The following is a 25,153-nucleotide window of genomic DNA, read 5'->3' as shown; positions in this document are numbered from 1 at the left end:
CTAAAGCAACACAAATTTCTTATCTTACAGTTCTAGATGTCAGAAGTCCAAAATGGGTCTTACTAGGCTAAACTCCAGGGATCAGCAGGAGTGTGGTAATTTCTAGAGTCTCCAGGGGATTTCCTTGGCTTTTCCAGCTTCTAGAAGCACCCACATTCCTTGGCCCATGGCTCCTTTCCTCAGTCTTCAAGGCCAGTAGAGCAGCATCGTCAAATCACTTCCTCTCCTGTCTCCCCCTTCCCTCACGAAGACCCTGTGATTACATCAGCCCCACCTGGATAATCCAAGCTACTCTCCCCATCCCAAATTCCTTGATTTTATCAAATCTGCAAAGTCTCCTTTGCCATGTACAGTAACATATTCAACAAGTTCTTGGGATTAGGATGTGGACACCTTTGTGGGACCATTATTCTGCCAACCATGTGCGGGCAACTAGAAAAATGACCAGTGCACTCCAAAGCGGAAAGAAGAAATAAGCTAGAATTTTCCCACTGCCCAGAGACATCCCATAGCTTCCCTGGAAGCGTCAGAAGTGCTCTTTGCAGGAATGGCTCCAACCTGCCTGGCATCACCAACCTCTATTATTTTTTCTCCCCGAGGAATTCTTTGTTTGAAGAGATCTTTGCCTCCCCAGCCTAGTGCACCATGGATGATCCATGCTTCTCGCACTTACTGTTCTTCCCTCAGGCAGCCGCAGCTATTGCTCCAGCCTCTCCTGTGAGGGGACAGTCAGGCCCAGCCTGCTGAGTCTCAGCCAAAGGTACAGATGCTGGATAATGTCACTGGATGTGTTGGTCAGCTCAGGAGTCCTGACCCGGGAGAACACACAGATGCCACTGACTCTGGGAAATGCCAATGACCTTAGCTAGAGGTCACAGCCAAGGGCAATTAGCAGTGCGGAGATGATAATGACATCATAAAAAAGGAGAAAAATATAAAAACTCAGTACACTCCAGTAGCTAGTAGCATCTCCAACTCAACCTGTCCCAAACTGAGCTCCTGGTCCTTCCTGTCCAATCTGCCCCTCCTCCAGTCTGCCATTTCACACCCAATCCACAGGAAATCCTGCCAGCTCGCCCACCCAACCAAATCTACTGGTTATTCATTACTAAGAGGAAAAGGAAAGGTTTTTGCTGTGGTAACACCTTAACCAAGGGATCCAAGTTACCATCACAAATGACGGAACAAACAGACATCAGAGGCCCCCTGAAGGCATGTCCTTAAGACACACTGTCACATCTGTGGTGTTCCTGCCAAAGATGCTCAATGTGAATCCAATCAGAGGAAACAATCAGAAAACTCCAGGCTGTGCTGTGCAACACACTACGGGAGGGTCAATGTCACGAAAAACAAGAAAGGACAGAGATACTGTTCTAGAGCAGGGTCAGCAAACATTTTTTGAAAAGGCCCAGAGAGTAAGTATTTTAGAGTCTGTAGGCCATACAAAGTCAACTGTGGAGCCACAGACAATATGTAAACAAATGGGTGTGGCTGTGTTACCAGAAAACTTTATTCACAGACAGGCAGAAGGCCATATTGCCGGCTCCTTTTGAAGATGAAAGGATATTAAGGAGGCATGATAATCAAACGCAGTGCATGATTCCTGAGTGGACCCCAGATTATTAATAATGATAATAAACAGCTAAAAAGGACATCTGGGCTCTATATTAAATAATATTGTTATCAACATTTTGTTATCAATGTTAAATTACTCAGGTGTGATATTGGTACCATGTTATTAATATATGGGACAATGTCTTTGTTCTTAGGAGATACAGGTTGAAATATTTAGGAGTGAAGTGTCATGTTCACAGTTTATTTTTAAATAGTTGAGAAAAAAAGTGTGTATACACACACATACACATACAAATAAGAGTGGAAACAAAGGAAATTTGTTGAAGGTTAACAACTGATGGGTATTCACCTTTTGCTTCTAACAAAAACAAAAAAGAAAGAAAAAGAAAAAATAACCGATGGAATAGGTGGTAAAGGGTATATAAGGGATAACTATATGATTCTTTCAACTTTTCTGAGAGCTTGAATATTTAAAAAGAAGCTTGGGAAAAAATATCTCCAGAATCTGACACCTTCTCCCCAGTCACTTCCTGTCTGGACTACAACAGCCGCCTCCTGCTTGCATCCACCCTCACCCTATGATCCAAAAGAATCCTGTTATTAGCTAAAATATAACTCAGACCCTTTCCCTTTTATGTACAGAAGCCTCCAGTCAGCCTTGTTCAACTCAGAGTAAGGCCAAAGCATTTGCAGTGGCCCAGATCCTGCAGATGCGCCTCCCTTTCCCAGCACCATGAATGTCAGGTCAAATGTGCATCCTACCTCAGGGCCTTTGCATATGCAGATCATTTGGGCTGGCATGCTCTTCCCCCAGACACCAACACTGCTTGTTGCCTCCCCTCCTTGGCATGTTGTCAATAAGGTCTCCTTGATAATTCTGTCTAAATTTACAAGCTTCCCCCAAATACTCCTCATTCTGCATCCCTGATTTTTTGTCCAGAGTAATTATTGCCATCTAATATACTTTATATTTTAACTATTTATTTTATTTGTCTGGCTTCCCCATGAGAATCCAAGGCAAGATTTTTTGCTTTTTCCTCTCTGTTGTATCCATAACATCTACACAATAGCCATGACTCATTGCCAAGCACTGACTTAACATTTTATATCCATTTAATCCTCACATTGACACAATAAGTATTATTTATAACATCAATTCATATATGGTCTATATATAAAATGAGAATAATAATAGTATCGATTTCATAATAATTTGTGAGGATTCAGTGTCATAAGGGCTGGGAGGTACTTAGCACATGGCCCGGCACAATGTAAGAGCCCAATTAATGCTGCTATTATATATACCCATTGTACAAAAGAGGAAACTGAGGCTGAGGGGTTAAATGACAAGCCCAAAGTCATCAGCTTGGGCAGGGGTTGGGCCAGGATTTGAACCCTTGTCAGTCAGACTCCAGAAGCTATTTTCTAAACCATAATGCTAAGATACGTCACATTGTTTGGAAGAATGGCAGTGGCAGGAAACTGACTATGTGTAGGAGTCCAGAGTCCAAGTCCTGCCTCTAACACAAACCCCATCAGCAATTCACTTCTGACTTCAAGGCTTCAGTTTTCCCTTCTGTAAACTGGAGGAAGTCATTCTCCTTTCCTGACATGGGGACAAAACAGTTGTGAGGGTCAAATGAGATAGCTGACATGAAAGCATGTTGGTAACTGAAATCCAGTACTTTTCCACTCTAAGATCTTCAGCCCTGGAAAAGGCCCCACCAAGCACCAAAGGACCAAGAATTCTAGGCCCTGAAGAGCAAACTCTAAGCACTCAAAGTTACAGGGGGGAAAAAGATGCACATGCTCCTCCCTTTGCTGCAATACCATCCCTGTCCCCATGTTGTCTGGTGAGATTCTCCTCATACTGGAGGTCCCAGTGCAGATGTCTCCTCTACCAGGAAGCCCTCTCTGAACCCCATGCCAGGTCAGGTGCCCAGGGGGAGCTCCCATCCCAGCTCTGCCCACTGTGGGTAGTCACTATTGGGTGACAGGTGTGTCCCCACTGGACTATGAATTCCTTGAGGACACAGATTGGGGTTGGTTTGGTCCCTGCTGTTTCACCAGCACTGCGAGCACAAAGCCTGGCACAGATCAGATGTTCTCAAAATACTAGCTAAATGAAGTAATGGATGGATGGTTCCCTGACCGAGCAAATTACGTTAAATTCCCTTATTTTATGTTCCCACAGGTCTACAGCACATAGATCACCTTTTAAAAGTAGCTGATATTTTGAGCATTTACTATGCCCTTTAGACCTCAACTCGGGCAGCCCCCCTCTAGGCAGTCCCTGGGTCAGCCAGCTCCTCTGAACTCGAGCTCCCACTGCCCTGACCACTCTGGGTTGACAGTGATAGTGTCTCCCAGTGCCCCGCAAAAAGCTTGCAGTCTGTCTAGGAAATGGACGGTGTATGAGTTCATTAATGAATATATAGACGAATGTCCACTTTGCTGAAAATTCCCCTTTGGCTTTATTCTCAGGCCACGCCCCCAGACCCCAGCCTTCACCCCCGAACCATGCCCCTGACCCAGGCCTATTACCCAGGTAAAACTGAGGCACACCGATGTCCTAAACGGATGATACACAAACACCTCCCACCGCCCAGGGCAGGAGGGAAATTGAAGCACAGGGTAGAGTTTGGAAGTGAAGTCGCCCTAGAATGGCCTGGCAAAGGACCCGGTCCGGTCCCTCAGCCCCGCCCCCAGCTAGTCTCCGTCCTGGAAAGCCTCGCCCAAATTTCTCCCGTCCGCCACACTATTGGCTTGCCAGGACGTCAGTCTCCACGCACTCTCTTCCTCTATTGGATGGTATTCCAAACTCGCGCGTTGGCGCCCTGCCCTGCCCCTTACCCCACGCCCCATCCTCACTATTGGGCTACCCGCATGCCCCTCTCCCAGGAGCTCTCCCTATTGGCTACAGGACTTTGCCGGTTCGGGCTCTGATTGGTCGTAGACAGAAGTCCGTCCCCTAAGCAACCACCTGAGAGGGGTTGGAGAAAGGAAAGGTTGGGGTCAGACTCACGCTGAGCCGGCGGGAGGCAGATATAGGTCTTGAAGAACTCGCTTCGGCGGGCGGCCTCCTTAATGCGGTTGGCAAGCGGCTTGCTGACCTGCCGGATGCCCAAGTATAGCAGCTTCGCCATAGGGAACGCGCCCACCACCATCTTGGCAGTCGCACGGGGCACGCGCAACCTTGCTGACTGGGCGGGGCGCCTCGGACCTCGCCTCTCCTCCCCCGCCTGCTCGTGGCCGTGCGTGCGTACGTACGGACGCACGCTTGGGAGGAACTGCAGAGGCGCTCCCTGACGTCACCACGTCGAAGCTGGCGTCCCGCGTCCGTTTGCTGAATATGCAAATGAAACGCGGATGTGAGGCGGTCAGGGGGCGGTGCAGTTAAACGGCTGCTCTCTCGAGTGGGGACGGATTCCCACGCCCGCCTCGTCCGATGTCACAGCTCCTTAGTGATGTCACGTACCGAGTCGGCTTCCCCACCCAAAGCAGGCTCTTAATTAGTCCTAATTAGGTCTAATGAGTCCCAGGTACACCTTCCTGCGCAGGCTAGCGCCCTCTCTTGAGAGTAAGGGCAAACTGGCTGCGTACTCATACCGCCCCGGGTTGGAATCCCAGCTCCGCCGTTTACTCGCTGGGTGATGTTAGACGAGTGACTTCACCTCTCTGGCCTTCAGTATTATTATCTACAAAAGGAGACTCGTAATAGCATCGCCTTACTGGGTTGTTGTGAAGTCTGCACGCGAATTTTGAGTGTAAAACATAATGAGTGAACGATGTTAAGTGCTTAGAATGGTGCCAATCGCATAGTAAGCCTGCAATAAACGGCCCTTATACGGTATTAGCATTGTTATTGCTAGCTCCAGCGTAAGGGTGCATTTCATCCCCAGGAACAGCTAATCCAACCCTTTCCCAAGTCACTGATAAGGAGGCTGAGGCCCAGAGAGGGACAGCGGGCAGGCACCAGGTTCCTCAGCCTGCAGAGATTGCTAGTCCAACGTCCTGGCTAATAAAACTATACCCGTTCTCAAGCAGCCCCACTTCCTCCATTGGTGGGTAGGGTCCCCAGGGAGCTGGCTCAGGAAGGAGTTTAAGGACATGTCCCAGACTGTCCTCTCTTACCCAGCAGGGAGCAAAATCGTATAAACAATGTTAGGAAGAGGTTAGGAGAAATTCCTGGATGATGGCGTGCTAGTGGGTAACTGAGAGATTCTAGGAGAGGTGGAAGGACAGGAGAAGACAGGGGCAGAGGAATGGTGTGTAGGAGGAAACATACATTCAGGACACAGAGTCAGGGGACCCTGGACTTTCCTTAGCAACCACTCTGACTCTCTGAGTGTCCTTTGTCAAGTGTCTGGCACCAAGGGACCGAGTTTCTTCATCTGTAATGATGGTGCTAGTGTGTGTATACCCAGATATTCTAAATCACTAAGAATGCCAAGATTCCATAAAAACAACCCCTTCCCAGGTCCCTTCTGGGTTGAAGGTGTGAGATAATCCGGGCCTGTTTAAGGTCCATAATCCACTTGGGACCAATCCTGTTCCCATTTTACAGACAGGCCAAGTGAGGCCAGAGGATGAAAAGGATTTGCCCAAAGTTCCAGAGGCAATTAGGGTGGAGCTGAGGCTGGGATTTCTTGAGTCCCAGGCCAGGGCCTCCTCCTGATCCTTAAGGAGAGCCTGGAGCCCAAGGACCTACTGTGGGGCTGAGGGCCCCCATCAGGGGTTTAGGAAACTTCCAAACTTGTGCGTGATTTTTTTCTGTATAATCCACTGCTATTTCCTCAGCTTTTAGAACAATGCCTGACACACAGTAGGTGCTCAATATGTATTGAATGAATGGGAATGAGCATTTGGTGGGAGGGGGTAGTGTCCAGGCTTTCATCTGATTCTCCAAGGGAACTATGTTCAAAACATTTCTGGCCCCTCCATCTCCATCCCAGCAGCTTTATAGCAGTCGGTCAGGGTACCAGGCCTCCCTCCCTTCTCCAGTCCCCAACACCAAAGCCCAGACTTCCTGCATCTCAGCACTCCCTCCACCTCCTACGCCCCCCGAAGAAATCATTTTCCTCATTAAGTGCATTTTTTCCCATTTCTTTCCTCCCTCCTCTTCCTTTCTCTGAGAAAGATTTCCAGGAGCCTCTTCTGGGAACTTCTGAAGCGTGTGTGTGTGTGTGTGTGTGTGTGTGTGTTTGTAAGAGGATCTGCACATCTCAGGAGCCTGTTTACACACAGGGAGGAAGAAAGGAGGAGGAGACTTTCCCGGAGGGACGAGGTCTGTCCAGAGCGGGGTGCTTCCCCCTGCCCTCCAGCCCGGTTATGGAATGATGGCCATTCCTGGTGACCCCTGTGGCCAGGGGAGGGAGGGGAAGCCATCAGCCAGAGCAGGCAGCCCTGGCCACGCAGGGGCGTGGGAACAGAGGCAGAGATGGGGAGGGGAGAGGGAGCCCAGGATGGCCCAAGTGCTGACTCATTGGCCATGCGACCTTGGACTAGTCGCTTGGCCTCTCTGGTGACCGGCTTGGACTAGTGCCTGGGATCCTTCCCAGAGGCTCTTTCTGCAGGCCCCCTGGTCACCCTTTTCCCAGAATGGGCAAGGGGCTTATGTTACATAGTCCCACAGGCCCCCATCAAAGTATTCCTTCAAAATAAACCGTAAAGCTGACCACGGATCCATGCTCAAGCCACCAGCACCACCCACCTCACCCACCCACCGGCACCTCCTGCCTGGACTCCTGCAGTCATCGCCTCACTGGGCTCCTGGCTTCTGCCTTTATCTCCCATGTTCTCTTCCTCACTCAACAGCTGGCAGGATCCTGTTAATATTTAAGTCAAATTACATCCATCCTCTGTTGAGCTCCCATTTATCTTGGAGAAGAAGGCAAAGTCCTCAGTGGGCCTTGCGTGGCCCCCCACAATCTGCCTCTGTGCCCTCCCCAGTCTCATCTCCCAGCCCTCTCGTCCTCCCCGCCTCCGCCCCAGCCACACTGCTTCACCTGCTGTCCCTCAAAATCCAGACACTCTCTTATCCCAGGGCTTTCACACCTGCTTGTTCCCTCTGCCCGAAATGCTCTTCCTGCGACAGCCACAGGGCTGACCACCTCACCTCCTTCAGGTCTTTGCTGGAAAGCCACCTCAGGGAGGCCTTCCCCCGTCCTTATTTAGATGAGACTCCAAGTCACCCTCTATCCCCTCAACTGGCTTTATTTTGTCCCTTTACATTTAGCAATTCCAAACATTATGTCTATTTTTACTTATTTGTTTATCATGAGCCCTGGGCCAGGGCTGTCTTGGCCATTGCTGTGTCCCCAGCCCCACCCAGCACAGAGGCAGGCATAAATCTGTGTGGAATGAATGAATAAATACCTACCCTTCTTCTTGTCCAGAGCCTCTTTCCCAAGCCTGCTGGACTTGCACCTCCTCTAGGCAGTCTGCCTGATTGCCCGTCACTTGGGTTCTGACATTCTCCCTCTTCGTCTTCAGTCCTGACTTGGAGAATGCTGTTTTTCTAGAACCTTAGAATTCCCCTGTCTTATACTCTCTCCCCAGTATGACCTGGGGCCTTCCCAATGGTAAACATAACGACTTTGATCCAGTGAATTTCTCCTTCCACCTTCCCTTTGAGTCACAGACTTCTGCCCGCTTGTTGGAAAAATTCTAATCTTCTTCTGTTTTTATCTTTACCTTCCGGAAACCACATATTTCACTTAATTTACTCATCCCCTCCTCCAAGAAGCCCTCCATGACTCCCAGACTGTGATGGGGTCTGGGAGCCTATGAGAGCAGGGCCAGGGCTGTCGTTCATCACACTGTGTCACCAGCACCACAGGGTTAGGCACAGTTGCACTGAATTGTTAGGGGGTCATGGTGGAGGATGATGGCTGACCAGTGACACACTAACCTCACTCTTTTCCTATGTTTTTGTAATCTTATGAATATTAACAGAGCCTTATTTACATACAATCTGCATACATCAGACCAGGAGACAAGGGACTGTGGGATGAGACTGGAGGATTGGGGGCTCTGCACCAGTCGGGGTTCACTGTGCCGGTGGCAGCATCTTTAGCTGCACCTGGTCCCCCTGGGAGGACGGAGCCGCCGCCCAGCCAGCAGCCAAGGCTTTGGCCGTGCTGTTCCTCTTGGAAGTGAGTGGGGTCTCCAGGGTGAGCGAGGCGTTGGCCATCTCCTGGGGCTTGTCACTGGCCAGGAAGCGGAGCAGGTTGTGCAGGGCCTTGGCCACATCGCTGCGGGCGCCCTCGTTGACGAGGCAGTAGAGAATGGGGTCAGCCACACAGTTGAGGCTGGTGAAGGCCAGCGAGCTGTGGTAGGCCGAGAAGACGCGCTCCTCGAAGCCGCAGTCCCAGGGGCGGCCCAGGTAGACGGCGCTGCGTGACAGCAGCAGCACGTGGTAGGGGGCGAAGCACACCAGCACGATGGCGATGAGGCTGAGGGCCAGCCGCTTGATCTTGGCCTTCTCCTGGCGCTCGGTGGACACGCTGCCCCTCACGGCCCGCAGGATGCCACGGTACGACAGCAGCATGAGAGCCCACGGGAACAGGAAGCCCACAAAGACCCGGTAGAGGTTCATCCAGGCCACCCAGCCTTCCATGGGGAACTTCTCAAAGCAGAAGGTGTGGTTGTAGCGGTCTCGGAAGAGCTCATCGTGGAACAGGGGTGCCGAGTTGGCGCCCAGCTCGGTGGCCCAGACCACGGAGCTGATGGCCACGGCCGTCTTGACGCGGCGCAGGCGGGCAAAGCGCAGTGGGTGGGCCACGGCCAGGTAGCGGTCCACCGAGATGCAGCACAGGAAGGCGATGCTGATGTAGATGTTGGTATAGAAGATGAACCCAAAGAGCTTGCACGAGCCGGGGCCGTGGATCCAGTTGTCGTGGTGCAGGAAGTAGTCGACCCACAGCGGCAGCGTGCAGATGTACAGCAGGTCCGCGATGCTGAGGTTCATCAGGTAGACCCCCAGCTCGTTGCGTTGCCGCACCTGGCGGTAGGCCGCCCACAGGGCCAGGCAGTTGGTAGGCAGCCCCACGCCAATGACAAAGATGTAGAGGGACGGTGGGAAGAGGTGGTCCACACGCGAGTCCACGTGGCAGCCCTCCCACGTGCGGTTGCCCATCCTCGGCACTGGGGCTTTCTAGGCAATTCCCCTGGCCCGCGGGGGCTGTGGGGCCACGGGGAGCGGGAGGCCATGGGGCCCCCTGAGCCCCTTCCTTGGAGGCTCAGGGGAACATGGTAGGAGGCAGCCCTCAGGGAAGAGAGGAGCTTGACGGTGAATCGAGGGGCAGGCTGGGCAGGGAAGGGTAGCGCCTGAGAGGGGAAGGCTGGAGGAGGGATAGAGTTACAACAGGAGGGAGATTTGGACGGTGGATTAATAAAGAGCTTTGTCAAGGGGGTGTTTATAGACCCAAGCAGGGCACAAATGGGGGGTTGGCACAAAAATTGGCCAAGGACAGTGTTTATAGTATAGATGAAAGCACCAGTGGGCAGTGGTGAGAAGAAGATGTTGGTAGAGGAGCAAGGAAGTAAGTGTGGTAGGTGTTGAAGTAATGGCAGGGGGAGTGGAATGTTCTAGAAGGCACAGGAAATATACAAGACAGTGTTGAGACAGGACAGACTACAGTTAGGGAGTGTTGAGAGGACCAGGCAACGCAGGTGGGAGTACTGGTGTTTCCTAGGACATCAGTGGGATAAAAGGAAATGAGTAAAGTACCCAAGGAGTTGATTATGGAACAGGAGGTGCCCTGCAGGGGGTGGACAGAGAGGAAAGACTCAGTCTGGGGACTGTGGGAAGGGATTTTAGGAAACAGGAAGGAGGTGAGTAAAGGCTAGATCAGAGGAGGGTTTTGGATGGAAGGGGGAATTTGAGGGGGCAGGGGAGGAACTTGGCTGGGTCCTGGTGGGGTCTGAGGGGCTGGGATGACGTAGCCCCACCTCACAGCTGACTGCAGTGCCTGTGGGGAGAGAGGACAGCAGTGAGGGGAGTCACAGACATCCCTGCCCTCTTCTCCCTACATCCATCCCCTCACCCCATGTTCCTGTGGACCACAGAGGGTGGACACCCCAACAATGCCCCCTTGAGTCCCATCCTAAGCAGCAGATCTCTGGGCACACAGATTTGAGGTGCCAGGCATATTTTTCCCTGATATATGTTAAAATAAAGACCCAACTCATATTTTAGAACTTTCTTCCAGAAACTATAAAACAAGTGCAAATATGCTTCAGGAAATGTCAGACTAGTCTAACCCTATGAATTCACAGGGAGCGGAAGGGGCCCAGAGAGGCTGGGCCACCTCAAAGATGCAGAACAGCACAGAGATGGGATCAGGGCTGGGACCAGCCTCCCACTCCCAACCCAGCATGTCCCGTTCTTGACAATGATGATGATAACAGCTAAGCCCTTCAGCCCTAAGTTCTTGAGCCCTACCACGTAGCAGAGCCAACCCTAAGCACGTTTATGGGCATTGTGCCATTGGCAGTTTCAATAACCCTTTGAGGAAAGTAGTTATTCTCCCTGTTTGACCAACTGAGGCACAGGGCTGTTCTGAGACCTGTCCAAGGTCCTGATGACTGGAGACAAAATCTCCGCCCTCAGCCTTTTTCTCCAGCCTGGGCTGCAGTTCCCACCCGAGGATAACCGGACAGAAAAGGGCCCTGGGCTACAGCGGGGACTGGGAGTCATAGCTACAGAAAGCTAAAGGGAAGCCCAGAGAGCAGGAGATGATGGTTCAAGGTCAGGGAGCAAGGGGAATCCCTGGGGTCAACGCCAGCAGTCCCCCACCTTGGGGACCACTCCTTTCACTGCCTCTTCCCTCTCCCTTCCAATTTTCCTGAGTGAGAGCCTTGGGCCTGTTGCCCTCCTCGGTTCTGGGAATGTCCACACGCACAGGGTAGAGGGCAGTCATGAACTCAGCCCCAGAGAGGACAGCAAAGTCCTGCATCCCAGGCACCTTCTGGAGCCATTGCAGCAAGGATTTAATTTTTTTGGATGTGAAACTTTTTTTTTTAAAACAAGATCTTAACTGGAAACCGAACCTGAGACAATGCAAAGGAGATGCTGCCCTGTGCTCTGGGTGAATCGCAGTGGGGGCGGGGAGGCCACCTCTGAAGAATGCCCAGGGCACACTTTGGAAACCACTAGTTGAGTCTATTGGACAGACGTGGAAACCGAGGCCAAGAGAGGGTAAGAGAACAGCTAGCTCAAAGTCACACAACAGGCCCATGGGAACCTTCCAGATGCCTGAGCCTCTGTCCATGGGAAAGTCCTCTCAGCTCCACCTCCGCAGTGAATCCCGTGTCCGTGCATGTCTCTCTAAAACCCTGCCACTGTCTGCTCTGCGTCACCATAGCCACTTGCTCAGACTATTGCAGTAGCATCATCACTGCTTTTCCCGGCTGCCACGCTGGCTTCCTTCAACTAACTCACTTCCCACATGGCAGCTGGAAAGATCTTTCTAACATGGAGATCAGCTGTTGTTGCTTCTCTGCTTGAAACGCTCCAGTGGCTTCCAAATGGGCTTGCAGTAAAGTCCAAACTCCTTGCCCAGGTGAAAAGGCTCTGCCTGTGTGGTCAGGGCAGCCCAGCTGACCCTGCCCACCTCTCCTCCCCACCTCGGCAGGCTCAACGCCAGTGACCTTTCCAGCCTCAAAACCTTCGCTTTGGCTGGGCGCGGTGGCTCACGCCTGTAATCCTAGCACTCTGGGAGGCCGAGACGGGTGGATCGCTCGAGGTCAGGAGTTCGAGACCAGCCTGAGCAAGAGTGAGACCCCCGTCTCTACCAAAAATAGAAAGAAATGATTTGGACAGCTAAAAATATATATGGAAAAAATTAGCCAGGCATGGTGGCGCATGCCTGTAGTCCCAGCTACTCAGGAGGCTGAGGCAGGAGGATCACTTGAGCCCAGGAGTTTGAGGTTGCTGTGAGCTAGGCTGACGCCCCGGCACTCTAGCCCGGGCAACAAAGTGAGACTCTGTCTCAAAAAAAAAAAAAAAAAAACCTTTGCACTTACTGTTCCATCCGTCTGGAACATTCTTCCTTCACATCTTAAGACTAGCCCGCTCAGCTCCGTCGCTTCCCCAGGGAGCCCCTGTCCACCCAAAGTCCTGCCCACCTCCCCTGCAGGAGCCTCTCCTCGCATCACCTTGTATCTTGTCTGTCTGCGTCTGTCTCTCTGTCTAGAATGGTGTCCCAGCAGGGCAGGGACTTTGTGTGTCTCGTTGACTGCCGTATCCTCAGCACCCGGGACAGGCCCAGAGTACAGGAGGTGCTCAATAAATGACTGCACACGGAAGTCATTCCAGAAGCTTTCCAGAGGCCAGAGGCAGGGAGGAGAAACACGCTCTCTCCGCGTGAGGCGGCGCCACCTCCAGCTCCAGCTCCGACGGGGTGGGAGGGACCCAGGGGAAGAGGCGGCCGGGGAGAGATGAAAAGCCCAGATCTGTGCTTCATAATTGACTTTGAAAGGTCAGGGCTGAGTCCTGCTTGGTAAGTCCTGCCCCCTGTGGAGTCCCCCACCCCAGCCTCACCATGGGCAGAGGCTTCTGGGTCCTGTGGAGGCAGGATGGGTGGGGGCTTGCTCCTGGTGCGATCCCTTCAAATGGAAACGTCCCACTGGGACACAGTCACTGAAAACACCTCCCCTCTCCTCCGTCCTCTTTCTCCTCCTCTCTCTGCCCCTCAGTCTCTCCCTCCTTCCTCCTGTGACATTGAGGAAATTACATTTCCTTCCAGAGCCTCAGTTTCCCCTTCTGTAAAAGGGAACACAACCTTCATACTAATCGCATCACAGATATGAAAATCTTTGGTAGAATGTGATATCTATATAATGTGCGGTATTTGAATAATTCTTATAATTCCGTGGGCACTGGAGAGCTGGGACAAGAAATGAGCCAGTTCTTAATGGGGGGAGGCAGCCACCGAGAGCTGGGTCCCCTCTGCCCCACCTTCTGTCGACCCCGGTGGCTCAGCTGAGGCTGGAGCTGGTACATAAGCTGGAGACATTTCCGGCAGCCAGAGGAAATACACTTCCCATTGCTAATTTCCTCAAGGGGGACCGAGTCAGGCACTCCCCCTCCCTCCTCTGCCCCTCCTCCCCAACCCACCTGTGTCTTGGGGATGCTGCGCCTGGGGGAGGGGTTCTCAGACCACCCCCTCTTCTCCCCCACCTGAGATCTGCCAGCCATCAACCCCCCAAAAGTCAGCATGGAACCTCAGATTCTTGGAATACCACAATGCAATGGGCCTATGTGTGGCAAATGGGGGCACAAGGCAATTCCTGACCCCTTCCTGGTACAGATGGGGAAACTGAGGCCCAGACCAGGGAGGCAGTCTTCTAAGTCGTGTGATGTGTCAAGACCGGGCAGACCTCCTGTCACCCTTAGCTGAACAGCTTCCCCTTCCCTGAATGTGTTTTCTCCCTGCCCCCTGTACTCTACAGTTTTTCTTAAGTCCTTATAGGGGGTCTCAGACCCCTTTGAGCATCTGCTGGAAGATACAAACCTTCTCACCACAAAAAAAGGAGGTGACCTTCCATACCTGGTTCTCTCGTCCAGCTCCGCCACCCGACCCTGCATCAAGACCCTCTCTGGTGGGGATCTAAGTTGTGACCCTGACTCTGGCTCTGTTGGGGGGCTGAACTCCCAAATCTCACAACCGACCAGAATCTCCCTGTCCCACAGGCCCCCCTGTTGGATCTCTGCTGGCCCCTTGCAGAGGGTCAGGGAAGAGAAATAAGGGCAGAGGGACAGTAGGGGACAGGAAAGACTAGTGGACCCAGCCCCCCCTTTCAGGCCTCAGCTGCTCTGGCCAGATAAGTCCCTGGGCCCCACCAGCCACCCCCAAATCCAGCAAGGTTAAAGGACCTGGAGGGTTGAGAGGACAAGAGAGAGGAGTGATACAGCCCCCTGCCACCCCTCGGCCCACTCACCAGTCTTGTCCCCAAGCCACCAGGCTGCCTCCCCCTTCCTCTGTGGGCTCCAGCTTTCCTCCTCCCCCTGTCATCCCCAGGGGACCGGCCAGCTCCGGTCTGCTCATTAGGGACGAAATGTGATCACCGTGCCTCGCTCCCCACCTGGTGCCCTGGCAGCCAGGCGGAAACCAGGGGGCAGTCAGGCCACCCTGACCGCCTCACTGGGCCTCAGTTTCCCCATTTCTACCGAGGGGGTCTCTTTCCGGTCCCCACGTCTACACTGCCCAGAAGAGAAACTAAAGTCCTCAGAGTCTACCTCTCTGATGTTCTAGATACCCAGGGTTTCAAACCCTCGATTTCTGTCGTTGGTTCAGTTCACAGTTTAACGTTCTATTATAACATTCTAGAGCTTTACTCTTCTCCCATTCTATTATTATTATCACTGTGGCTTTGTTAGCACTTACCCTTCTAAGGTTCCAATATTCTAGGAGTCTCACATTCCAAGATTTGAAAGTTCTATTGTTAGAACGCTCTATGATTTTTTTTTAACATTGTATGACTTTCATAATCTATTATTAAACTCTTGGTGATTTTTATCTTTCCCCAGCAAACACGAATATATATTTCCCTTTTCTTTTTTACAGAAATGGGAACAGACTCTAAATACAGTGAGCCCCACTTCCTATTTTCCCCTATCTATTCTGTTTTTTAACACGCCAGCAGCCTGCCTTCTAAGATTGCACAGAATTCTAAGATACTATGGATTCACAGGGGCCGGTGGGGGACAGGGGGTGGGGGAGGGCAGTTAGTCACCACCTCTACCTGTCCCCTAAATTCTCACTGCCCAGGGGGACACCCGGAGCCAGGCTGCCTCTCTGCCCCTCGCCTAGCGAGCCCTGTCTCATCCCTCCCTGCTCACACCAGCTGAGTTATTATTTGTCTAGACACAAACCAAATTATAGGCCCTGTCCCGAGGGAACAGTGGGCTTCGTGGGGAGGGTCTGGAGACACAGGCGGGAGTTAATCCCGGCTCCCCCCACCTCTCTCCCTCTCTTCCCTCCTTCTCTGAAACTCCACCCCTTCCACCCAAACCAACGCTTGCCCCTTCTCCCTCCCCACCACCATGGTTTTAGAAATATTTTCTCTTCTCTGCTTCTACACCCTCCCTTCTGGATTCCAGCCATCCGTACTCACCCTGGCATCTCTCCCTCCTCACTGTGAAGACCTCAGACCTCGTTGCCCAAGTTAATCCGACTTAGTGGTAACGAAAGAAGCCAGCTCTCAGAATTTGGGCTTCAGTTGAACTGGAGTCCCAACCCCCCAGCCTGGCACTGACTCACTGCTGGGACTTGGCTGTTGGGCCTCAGTTTCCCCATCTGTAAAATGGGGTAGGGGGCCTTGGCCTAGATGACTTTCTGCAAGACCTTTGGAGCTCTCAGCTGTGAACACCGGAAAGTGCCAAGATTTCAACACTACTCTTTTTGGATTGAAGGATTTGAATATCCCAAGGATCTTGGATCTGACGGATCTCAGATGCCTAGTCCGCTCTCATCATTCTTACATCTGGGTCCCTCCATTCAAAGATGTTCGCATTGGAGGGTTCTTGATTATATGATCCTCAGAGTTCCAGGAGTCCCCCCTTAGTTCTGTCACTCTCTCTTGCTGGGATTCCCCTCCCCCAGAAGGGAGAACTCCCCCATTCTCACCCCAAACCTGAAGTCAAGTTCATCCACAGAGACAGAGCTGGGTAGGGGCCCCTCTTGGCGGGTTCAGGAGGAGTAGCGTTGGTGGTGGGCCCTGGAGGGGGCATTGGGGTTTGCGGCCCCATCCTCTCCACCTGTGCCCCCAAACAAATCCCGCAATGTGTAATGCATGTCCCGCTTAGTGTGTACACACACACACACACACACACACACACACCCATCCCACAGCCATACTTCCCAGAAATTCTAGAGCTGTCCCTCACCCAGGTTGTGGGGATGGGGAAATGTCCAGTTCAGGGAGTAAGGGAATGAGGCCAAAGTAGGAAAGAGTTAATGGTGACCCAGCCAAATCCTGGAAGGGAGGAAGTGGGGGAGGAAGTCCACCCCCCCCAGCCAGAAATTCCTGAAATTGAGGGTGGGGTGGGCGCGACCTCAGGAGCAGTGGGGTGACTCTGCAAAGGGGGCGCTGGGGTCACAGTGTCACTTGGAGTCGCTTTCCCCAGGTCACAATCCTACTGCTCCCTACCCCACTGCCAAGCAGCTCCCCAGCCCAGAGGAAAGTTCCGGGATGCTGAGGATTCGGAAGGAGACGACGATGGGGCTGAAGGTGCCAAAACAGGGTCTAAGATACCCAGAGGCAGAGACACAGCGATAGAGAGAGAGAGATGACAGACAGAGAGACAGGAAGGGAAAGGGCAAAGAGACGCACAGAGACCAGGAGAGACCGAGACAGAGGCGGAGAGATCCGCAGAGACTGAGGGTCCCACAGGAGACGGGGGAGAGGCAAACAGACAGGGGGACAAGGGACAGAGAGGCAGAGAGAAAGAAATAGACACAGGGACATCCAGAGACATAGAAGGGGAGACACGTCCAGAGGCAGAGGGACCACAGACACAGGGAGACGTCGCAGACATCAGGCGGAGAGATGGAGACAGACCCAGAGACACGAAGTCAGCCGCCAGGACACCAGGAGAGCCGGCACCAGAGGGGGCGGGCACCGGGACTGCGCGGGAGACTGAGGCAGCCGAGGAGGGGACGGAAAGCCCCCGAGGGGGCCGAGAGGAGCGGCCCCGCGGCGCGGAGACGGGGGCCGAGGGCGGCGGGCCGAGCGGCGCCTACCTGCGCGGCGGCTGGACGGGGCGGGCGGCGGCGCCTCTCTCGCGACTGGACCCGGGCTCGACGGCGGCGCGGGGACCCGGCGGGCGCCCCCGCGGGGCAGGACGGAGGCGACTCCTCCCGGCCCCTGGCTGGAGCCGCTAGCCAAGGCCCCGCCCCGGCCAGGCCCGCCCCCATTAACCCCTCCTCTGCCGCTCCCCCCTTAACCCCTTTAGGCCTTCCCCCCACTAAAGGCTTCCGGTCCTGGGTAAAGCTGACCAGCTGCTGGAACACCCCCCCACTCCGTCGAAGTCCCCAGCTGCAAGGCCCCCCTCCTTCATCCCCTTGCTTACCCTCCCTGCAGCCACACATGGGGGTTTCCCTCTCCAACCCTCCCTGGGCAGGGCCGTTTCCTCCCTTAGAGACCTCAGGCCTAAGTCATTAACCTCCTGGGCATCAACGTTCTTCATTGCGAGGGGGGCGTAGCTGCAGCCTGTCCCTTGGTCAGATCTTAAGCTAGCGACCTCTCGGTGCCTTAGTTTCCTCACTGGGCCAAGGCTGTCACTCAAGGTCCATTTCTCATGGGGGTATCATTTCACTGGCATCAATACAAACGAATCTGTAAAACACAACACCGAAATGCGAGACACTTTCTATCCTCTCTGCTTCACTTTCCACCCTAGAAGTTGTCCCCATCTAACATTCTATATTTCACTTTTTTTCTTTTTCCTAATTATCTGCCTTCTGCCTAGGAGGGGCATCATGTTTTTGTGTCTGGTTTGTCTACTGCTGTGTGTCGGTTGCCGAGAAGACCGCGGGGCACATGCTAGGTGTGAAATAGTTTTCAGGGAGTGGAGAAGTGAATGGTAAGTGCTCCAAAAACGGTGGCTTATTTTTTTGTTATTATCATAATAATCACATCCTTCATAAATTTGTCATGAGGATTCATTATTGGCCAAAGGGCTTTGGATAGATCCGGCATATAGCACTCAAAAAATGCCAGCTATTAGGTTCACAAATTCTTTTTTGTTTATAATTAGTTAAAATTAAAATACCCAGATCTTAAGGGAATGGTACAATGAGTGGTGACAAATGGATACACCGTGTAACTAAACACCTAAATCAAGACATGGAACATTTCCATCATCTCAGAACATTGTTTTGTGTCCCTTTTCCAGGCCATACACCCTACTTCACCCCCAGAAGCAACTCTGTTCTTTCCTTTTTCACCAGAGAGTACTTCTGTTCTAAAATTTCACAGAAATGAAGTCGTACAGTTCAAAACAAACAAACAAGAAAAGGTAGCTATTATTATAATCATTCGCTGCGTGGCCTTGGACTGGTGACTTCACCTCTCTGGACCATATTACCCCCTTCCTCTAAGGGATCTTGAGAGAGAGCAAGTGAGAAGGTTAACTGAGGACCCACACAACACACCCGGGAATAAAGGTTATTTTCCTTGCACCCTTTCTCAAGCCAGCCGTCAAGGGAGGGGTCATGAAGGCTTTAGCCCCTCCCCCAAATGACCCCGTATAAATCCAACAGCTTCAAGACAAGCCCCCCACACCCCTCCTGTCAGCCCCTTGGTCAACACAAAGTCCTAAAGAGAAATTCCGAGTGCCCGTTGGTGGGCTCAGGGTCCCCTTCTCTCCCCACCTAAGCTTACGCTGCCATAAAGTCAGGGTCCTGGCAGGAAACAGGTACCCACTCAAAGAGTTTAACTGCAAGTATTTATGAAGGGACAGTTTGTAGAGGGCTGGGCACAGTGGGGGCACCGATGGAGTATGGGGTGGCACCAGGGATCCACCACAGTGAAAGCCAAGCATTGCCACCGTGGGGGCGGAAGAGACAGGGAGGGAACGTGTTACCAGTTTCCAGGGACAGCTTGAGTAAGGAGAGAAGCCATCGTTCTGAATAGGGGACAGGTGTCACTGGAGGATGCAGGAGGAGACCGGGAAATAAATTCCCTGAGGTCTCTCCGCCGACCTTGTGGATGGAGTCCGCACAGGGCAGTCTCCCAGGACCCAGAGCAGAGGGGAAAAGGCTGAAAGTGACCCTGGGGGGGCCCACGTGAAGAATCACCAGCACTTTCCCAGTAGAACTTTCTAGGCACATTTTTCCATGCAGGTCCGAGGTTAGCCACGAGAGGGCGAAAAGGCACCAAGAGCCCCGGTGAAAGGGACGCTTCAATAGCGCTGGGCAACCTCCCCAGAAATGGGACCACAGGGAAAGGTTAAAAGGTGGGGGTGGGAAAAGAGGCTCTGACGCAAGAGCGGCAGAAAACTGGCTTCTAGAACCTGGCGGCTGTGCAGTCGAGTGATATGATTGCTGTTGGGTGCTGGCTGAACAGGAGTTCCCCAAGTGGACAAGCTTAGAAAGGGTGGGTGTGTGGGAGAGGGCAGAGGGAACAGCATGTGCAGAGGCTCAGAGGCATGAAATGTCACAGGGAGGGGGAAATACTGGTGGTCCAAATGGCTGGAGCATGGTAGGATGTGACTGAAGATATGCAGGCTAAGCAAGTAAAAGATCAGCCAGGCACGGTAATCCCAGCACATGGGGAGGTAGAGGCAGGAGGATTGCTTGAAGCCCATAGTTTGAGACCATCCTGGGCAACATAGCAAGACCCCCATACCTACAAAAAATTTTTAAAAGTTACCCAGGTGTGGTGTCATGCACCTGTAGTCCCAGCGACTGGGAAGGCTGAGGAAGGAGGATTGCTTGAGCCCAGCAGTTCGATGTTGCAGTGAGCTATGATCACGCCTCTGCACTCCAGCCTGGGTGACAGAGTGAGACCCTGTCTCTAAAATAATTAATTAATTAATTAAAATTAAAATAAACAAAGAGTAAAGGACCAAAAATGATTGAAAAATGAGGATGGGTACCGTTTAATGACCATTTACCACATTGCAGACACTATTCTAATAACTCATTTAATCCTCGAGATAACTTTATGGGGAGGTATCATTTTACAAATGAGGACACTGAGGGACAGATGAGGAAGTGAAAATATTTGAATCCCAAAAGTCAGGTATGAGAGCACAGCCTTCACCACTCTTATGCCACCTCTCAGGGTGAGAAATGGGAGATTGAGGAGTTTGAATTTTGATTTCTTTCATATAAGACACTTTCAACTATTCCATATACACACACGCTCTAATATTCATTCAGCAAACACTCCCAGAACCCCTGCTTCTGTACCTGGTCCTGTACTAGGCAGGGTTGGGGACACAGCAGTGACTACAATAGCCCTCAGCTCGCAATCAGTGAGGGGGAGACAGATCTGTCTCCAACAGTGACAACCCAGAGCGGTCAAGGCTGGGACAGACCCAGTGGGTTGCTGGAGCCCAGAGGGGACTTTGTCCCAATTTTCAGGGGGAGTAAGAGGAGGGAGGGAGGAGATACCTATCAGAATTTCCACCTAGAACACTTCCCCCACTTTACCTGGTTCATTTCTTACTCAGCCTTCGATGTTCAGGTCTGTCATCCCCTCCAGGAAGCCCTCGGTGATGCTCCCTTGGTCTCCCTCTGTCCACTCAAGTTTGTTACAATCTGAGGACAGGTCTGCCTCTCCCAGTGAACCATAAGTCCTATGAGGGCAGGGCTCGGGCTGTCTTGGTTGCTCCTGTGCCCAAGCACTGCCTAACTCAGGGAATGGCCTAGAATAAAAAGCTCCATACATATATTGATTGAATAAACGAGTTCATTAATCAATGCATGTATTTGTTAAGCATTTACTGCATGCGAGACACTGTGTGCTAGGCAGTGTGGATACAGATATGCTTACAATTTTTTTATTTTTATTTTTTTGAGACACAGTCTCATTTTGTCACCGTGGCTAGAGTGCAGTGGGGTCATCATAGCTCACTGCAACCTCAAACTCAAGCCCAGGCTCAAGCGATCCTCCTGCCTCAGCCCCCCCCCCCCCCCCCCCCCGCATAGCTGGGACTATAGGCCCGCGCCACGGAGACTGGTTTGGGGGCTGTCTTTTCTGAAGAGTATTGACATTTGGAGAGTTATAGCTTAGGCAGCTGCTTCTGGGGACCCATGGAAAATCCTCCTTGCAGGCCAAAGGGGTGTTTGCGGGTTTCTCCTGCAATAATTTTTCTGTCTCTTCGGAAGAGATGGGTTTGATACGTTGTTGCGCTGAAATGGCAAGGCTCTGAGCTTTTCCTTCCAAGATTTCATCTGTGCAGTTGAGACAAGGAAAGGAAACACAAGAATGCAATGTTCTGCAAAATTCTTATGTATTGTTCCATCCAGAAAATTCCTACGTTTGCTACCTTATCACATTTCTATGAGAGCAGTGGTTCTCAAAGTGTGGTCCTTACACTGGGAACTTTTTTTTGGAAATACAGATTCTCAGGCCCCACCCAGATAGACTGAATTAGAAACCGTGGACAGATGGGGTGGGGCAGTATTCTCATGGTGGCAAGCCCTGCAGATGCTCCTTCAGATTTGAGAACCGGCTGGGCGCAGTGGCTCATGCCTGTAATCCTAGCAGTCTGGGAGGCTGAGGCGGGAGGATCGCTTGAGGTCAGGAGTTCGAGACCAGCCTGAGCAAGAGGGAGACCCCGTCTCTCCTAAAGATAGAAAGAAATTAGCTGGGCAATTAAAAATAGAAAAAAAATTAGCCGGGCATGGTGGTGTGCACCTGTAGTCCCAGCTACTCGGGAGGCTGAGGCAGGAGGATTGCTTGAGCCCAGGAGTTTGAGGTTGCTGTGAGCTAGGCTGACACCATGGCACTCTACCCAGGGCAACAGAGCGAGACTCTGTCTCAAAACAAACAAACAAACAAACAAAAAAACCAAAAAACAAATTTGAGAACTGCTGAACTAGAGAATAGAAAAAACTCATCTCTCAGTGCCTCACATGTACAAAAAATCTGTAATTGGATATCAGCGCTAAATTATCTTGGCTACAGAAGACAAGAGAATGAAAACAACTCAATGCCACCCCTCCCTGGACACAGTCATGGTTGCTAGGCAGCTGGTTTGCACCGACAGGGCTGGATAGGTTGTTAATATATCGACGTAGTTCCGTAACAGGGTGTACACAGTCACAAGTGCAGACTTATCTTCTTTATCTTAGGGCAATTTTGCAGCTGCAAAACTTGAAGCTTCTTCTGAGCTAGTTCTAGACTCCAGGCTTGACTTCATCCTTCCTCATGCAGTGTGGACATCACCACTGTCTGAACACACACAACTCTTGCGGCCAGTTGGTCAGCCTCCTCTGAGATCCAGTCACTCTCGCCCTCTCACATTGACTGCTGGGACGCCCTGGAACCCCGAATCCTGCTGCTCTCCTGCCCACCCCGCCCCCAAAGGAGGGGAACCTCAGGATTGTCTTAACTCATTTGGGGAACTTTCTGGACCTCTCTCAGGTTTATTGGAGACCCCCATTAAGAACCCTGACCTAATATTTTTTGTTGTTGATGCATCATAATTCAAAACCAAAATTGGACGTTATCAAGCAGGATACACTACCACTAATTTAAGGTCTCCTTTAGGATATAGGCATCTACCTGAGGGAAAGTCAGCCCCTAGGACAGAACTTCCTACGCTTACTAGGGCTTGCCAGCTAGCCAAGGACCAGAGAGCAAACACACATGCAGCCAGTGCGGACGCTTTTGGAATAATACATGACTTTGCAACGCTCTGGGAACAAAGCAGGTTTCTAGCCTCTTCGAATCCCTGTCAAAAATGAGCAAGTCTGGCCAGGCGTGGTAGCTCATGTCTGTAATCCTAGCATTTTGGGAGGCTGAGGTGGGAGGATCGCTTGAGGCTAGGAATTCAAAACCAGCCTGGGCAATAGGGAGACACTGTCTCTACTAATAATAGATAATGAGATTAATATTTATTTATTTGGAGACAGGGTCTCACTTTGTCACCCAGGCTACAGTCCAGTGCTGTCATCACAGCTCACTACAGCCTGGAACTCCTGGGCTCAAGTGATCCTCCTGCCTCAGCCTCCCTAGTAGCTGGGACTGCAGGCATATATCACCACACCTGGCTAATTTTTCTATTTTTCATCGAGACGGGGTCTCACTACGTTGCTCAGGCTGGTCTTGAACTCCTGACCTCAAGTGATTCTCCCTCCTTGTCCCCCCAACATGCTAAGATTACAGGCATGAGCCACCGTGCGAGGCCCAAGATTAACATTTAAGTTGGTGGATTGTGAGTAAAGCAGATCGCCCTCCATGAGGTGGGTGGGCCTCATCCGATCAGTTGAAGGCCTTAAGAGAACAAAGACTGACCTCCTCCCAGCAAAAAGGAATCCCACCAGCAGATGGCCTTCAAACTTGCACTGCAACATGGGCTCTTCCTGTCTCTCCACCCCACTGACCTATCCTGCAAATTTTGGACCTGACAGCAACCATAATCATGTTAGCTGATTCCTTCAAATGAACCTCTGTCTTCCTCCTGGCTAAGGACAGTTGGCAAAAAAAGAAGAAAAAAAAAAAGGAAAAAAGAAAAAGAAAACATTTTGGTGAAAGAACTGATGGGAAATGAAAAAGAAAACAATAAAACAAATAAAAATAAAAATAAAAAAAGAAAAAGAAAACAGGGAGGAAAAACATTTTTAAAAGAAAAGAAAAAAAAAATGAATCCCTCCCAAGCTCTGTATGTGTGTATATGAATAAAACATATAGGTAATATATAACATATAGTGTAGAACATACAATATAACATATATAATTCTACTTCTCTGGAGAAACAATATGTTGAATTAATGTATATCACGTGTATTATATATATTTATACAACCTACAAATATATATGGTGTGTGTATACACACACACACACACACACACACACACACACAACCTATTAATTCTGTTTCTCCAGAGAACCATGACTAATACACTATTCATGGACAAATTGGTAACTATCTTAAGCCAACATTGATAGAGAAACCTTATAATGACAGCTGAGTTGTTTTCAGCTCAGGTGTCACCTGTCGATCACATAGTCCTAGAAAAGCCGTGGGGGTGGGACGTGGCCAGGAACCTATGCCCTTTGAACACCTTCAGAAGGATGCTATCCTGCCTCCACCCCCATGGGATTTAACATGTTTTCATTATTGCATGTCTGTTGTCAGGGTGGATTGAAGCATTTCCTTGGCAAAAAGCCACAACTCTTAACATTTGCTATAGAGCAGCTTGGTTTTGTGTTTCCAACCTGGGGTGTAACAATTTCTATATCAAGTGAGCAAGCCACACACTTTGTGGGAAGCATGATGAAAGAACTCTATAAGATATTACTGCTTACTCAAAAACTATACTCCTTAGATTCCTATTGCTATTGTACTAATTACTATAAACATGGTGGCTTAAAATGACACAGGTTTATTATCTTGCAATTCTGAGGTCATAGGTCCTAACTGGGTCTCACTGGGCTAAGATCAAGGTGTCAGCAGGGCTGCGTTCCTTCTAGAGGCTTTAAGGGACAATCTGTTTGCTCGCCTTTTCTGGCTACTAGCGATGCCTGTGTTCCTTGGCTTGTGGCCCCTTTCTCCATCTTCAAAGCCACCAGTGGCTACTTTGAGTCTTTCTCACATCATATCACACTGTCACTGCTTCCATGCTCACATCTCTGACCTGCCTGCCTTCCGTCCCACTTGTAATACTCTCGTGATTATAATACATGGGGCCCACCCAGCTAATCCAGGATAAGCTCCTCATTTCATGATTGGTATTAATAACTTAATCACATCTGCAAAATCCCCTTTGCCGTGTGAGGACATAGTCACAAGTTCCAAAGTTTAGGACACGAACATCTCTGGAGGGGCCATTATTCTGCCCACCACACTGCCCTTACCACCCACGATCTCCCGAAAAGTTTGAAAGAACC

General features: G+C 51.1%; 2 protein-coding genes across 3 annotated transcripts in view; both read right to left on the bottom strand.

Annotated features, from left to right (window-relative positions):
- Positions 1 to 4,835, bottom strand: part of OPA3 (outer mitochondrial membrane lipid metabolism regulator OPA3) — a 28,529-nt gene extending 23,694 nt beyond the window's left edge. For both annotated transcript variants that reach the window (XM_045531415.1, XM_045531414.1), the window contains exon 1: positions 4,601 to 4,835. In XM_045531415.1, the coding sequence (XP_045387371.1) occupies positions 4,601 to 4,742 (142 nt within the window). In that variant the 5' untranslated portion in view covers positions 4,743 to 4,835. The remainder of the gene's footprint in view (positions 1 to 4,600) is intronic.
- A 3,653-nt stretch (positions 4,836 to 8,488) lies between these two features.
- GPR4 (G protein-coupled receptor 4) lies at positions 8,489 to 17,390 on the bottom strand. The gene is made up of 2 exons (XM_045531412.1): positions 17,328 to 17,390; positions 8,489 to 10,550 (listed from the first exon to the last, which is right to left on the bottom strand). Exon 2 carries the CDS (start codon positions 9,713 to 9,715, stop codon positions 8,627 to 8,629), a length of 1,089 nt encoding a protein of 362 aa, XP_045387368.1. The 5' UTR covers positions 9,716 to 10,550; positions 17,328 to 17,390; the 3' UTR covers positions 8,489 to 8,626.
- Positions 17,391 to 25,153: the final 7,763 nt, after the last annotated feature.

The sequence above is a fragment of the Lemur catta genome, chromosome 19, assembly GCF_020740605.2.
Source record: "Lemur catta isolate mLemCat1 chromosome 19, mLemCat1.pri, whole genome shotgun sequence".
Taxonomy (NCBI): Eukaryota; Metazoa; Chordata; class Mammalia; order Primates; family Lemuridae; genus Lemur; species Lemur catta.
Note: the sequence above shows the minus strand (reverse complement) of the source record. Positions and strands in the feature narration are given on the sequence as shown.

Bases quoted from the DNA above. Each gene is read 5' to 3' on its own strand.
- GPR4 (XM_045531412.1), bottom strand. From the start codon at position 9,715: ATGGGCAACCGCACGTGGGAGGGCTGCCACGTGGACTCGCGTGTGGAC.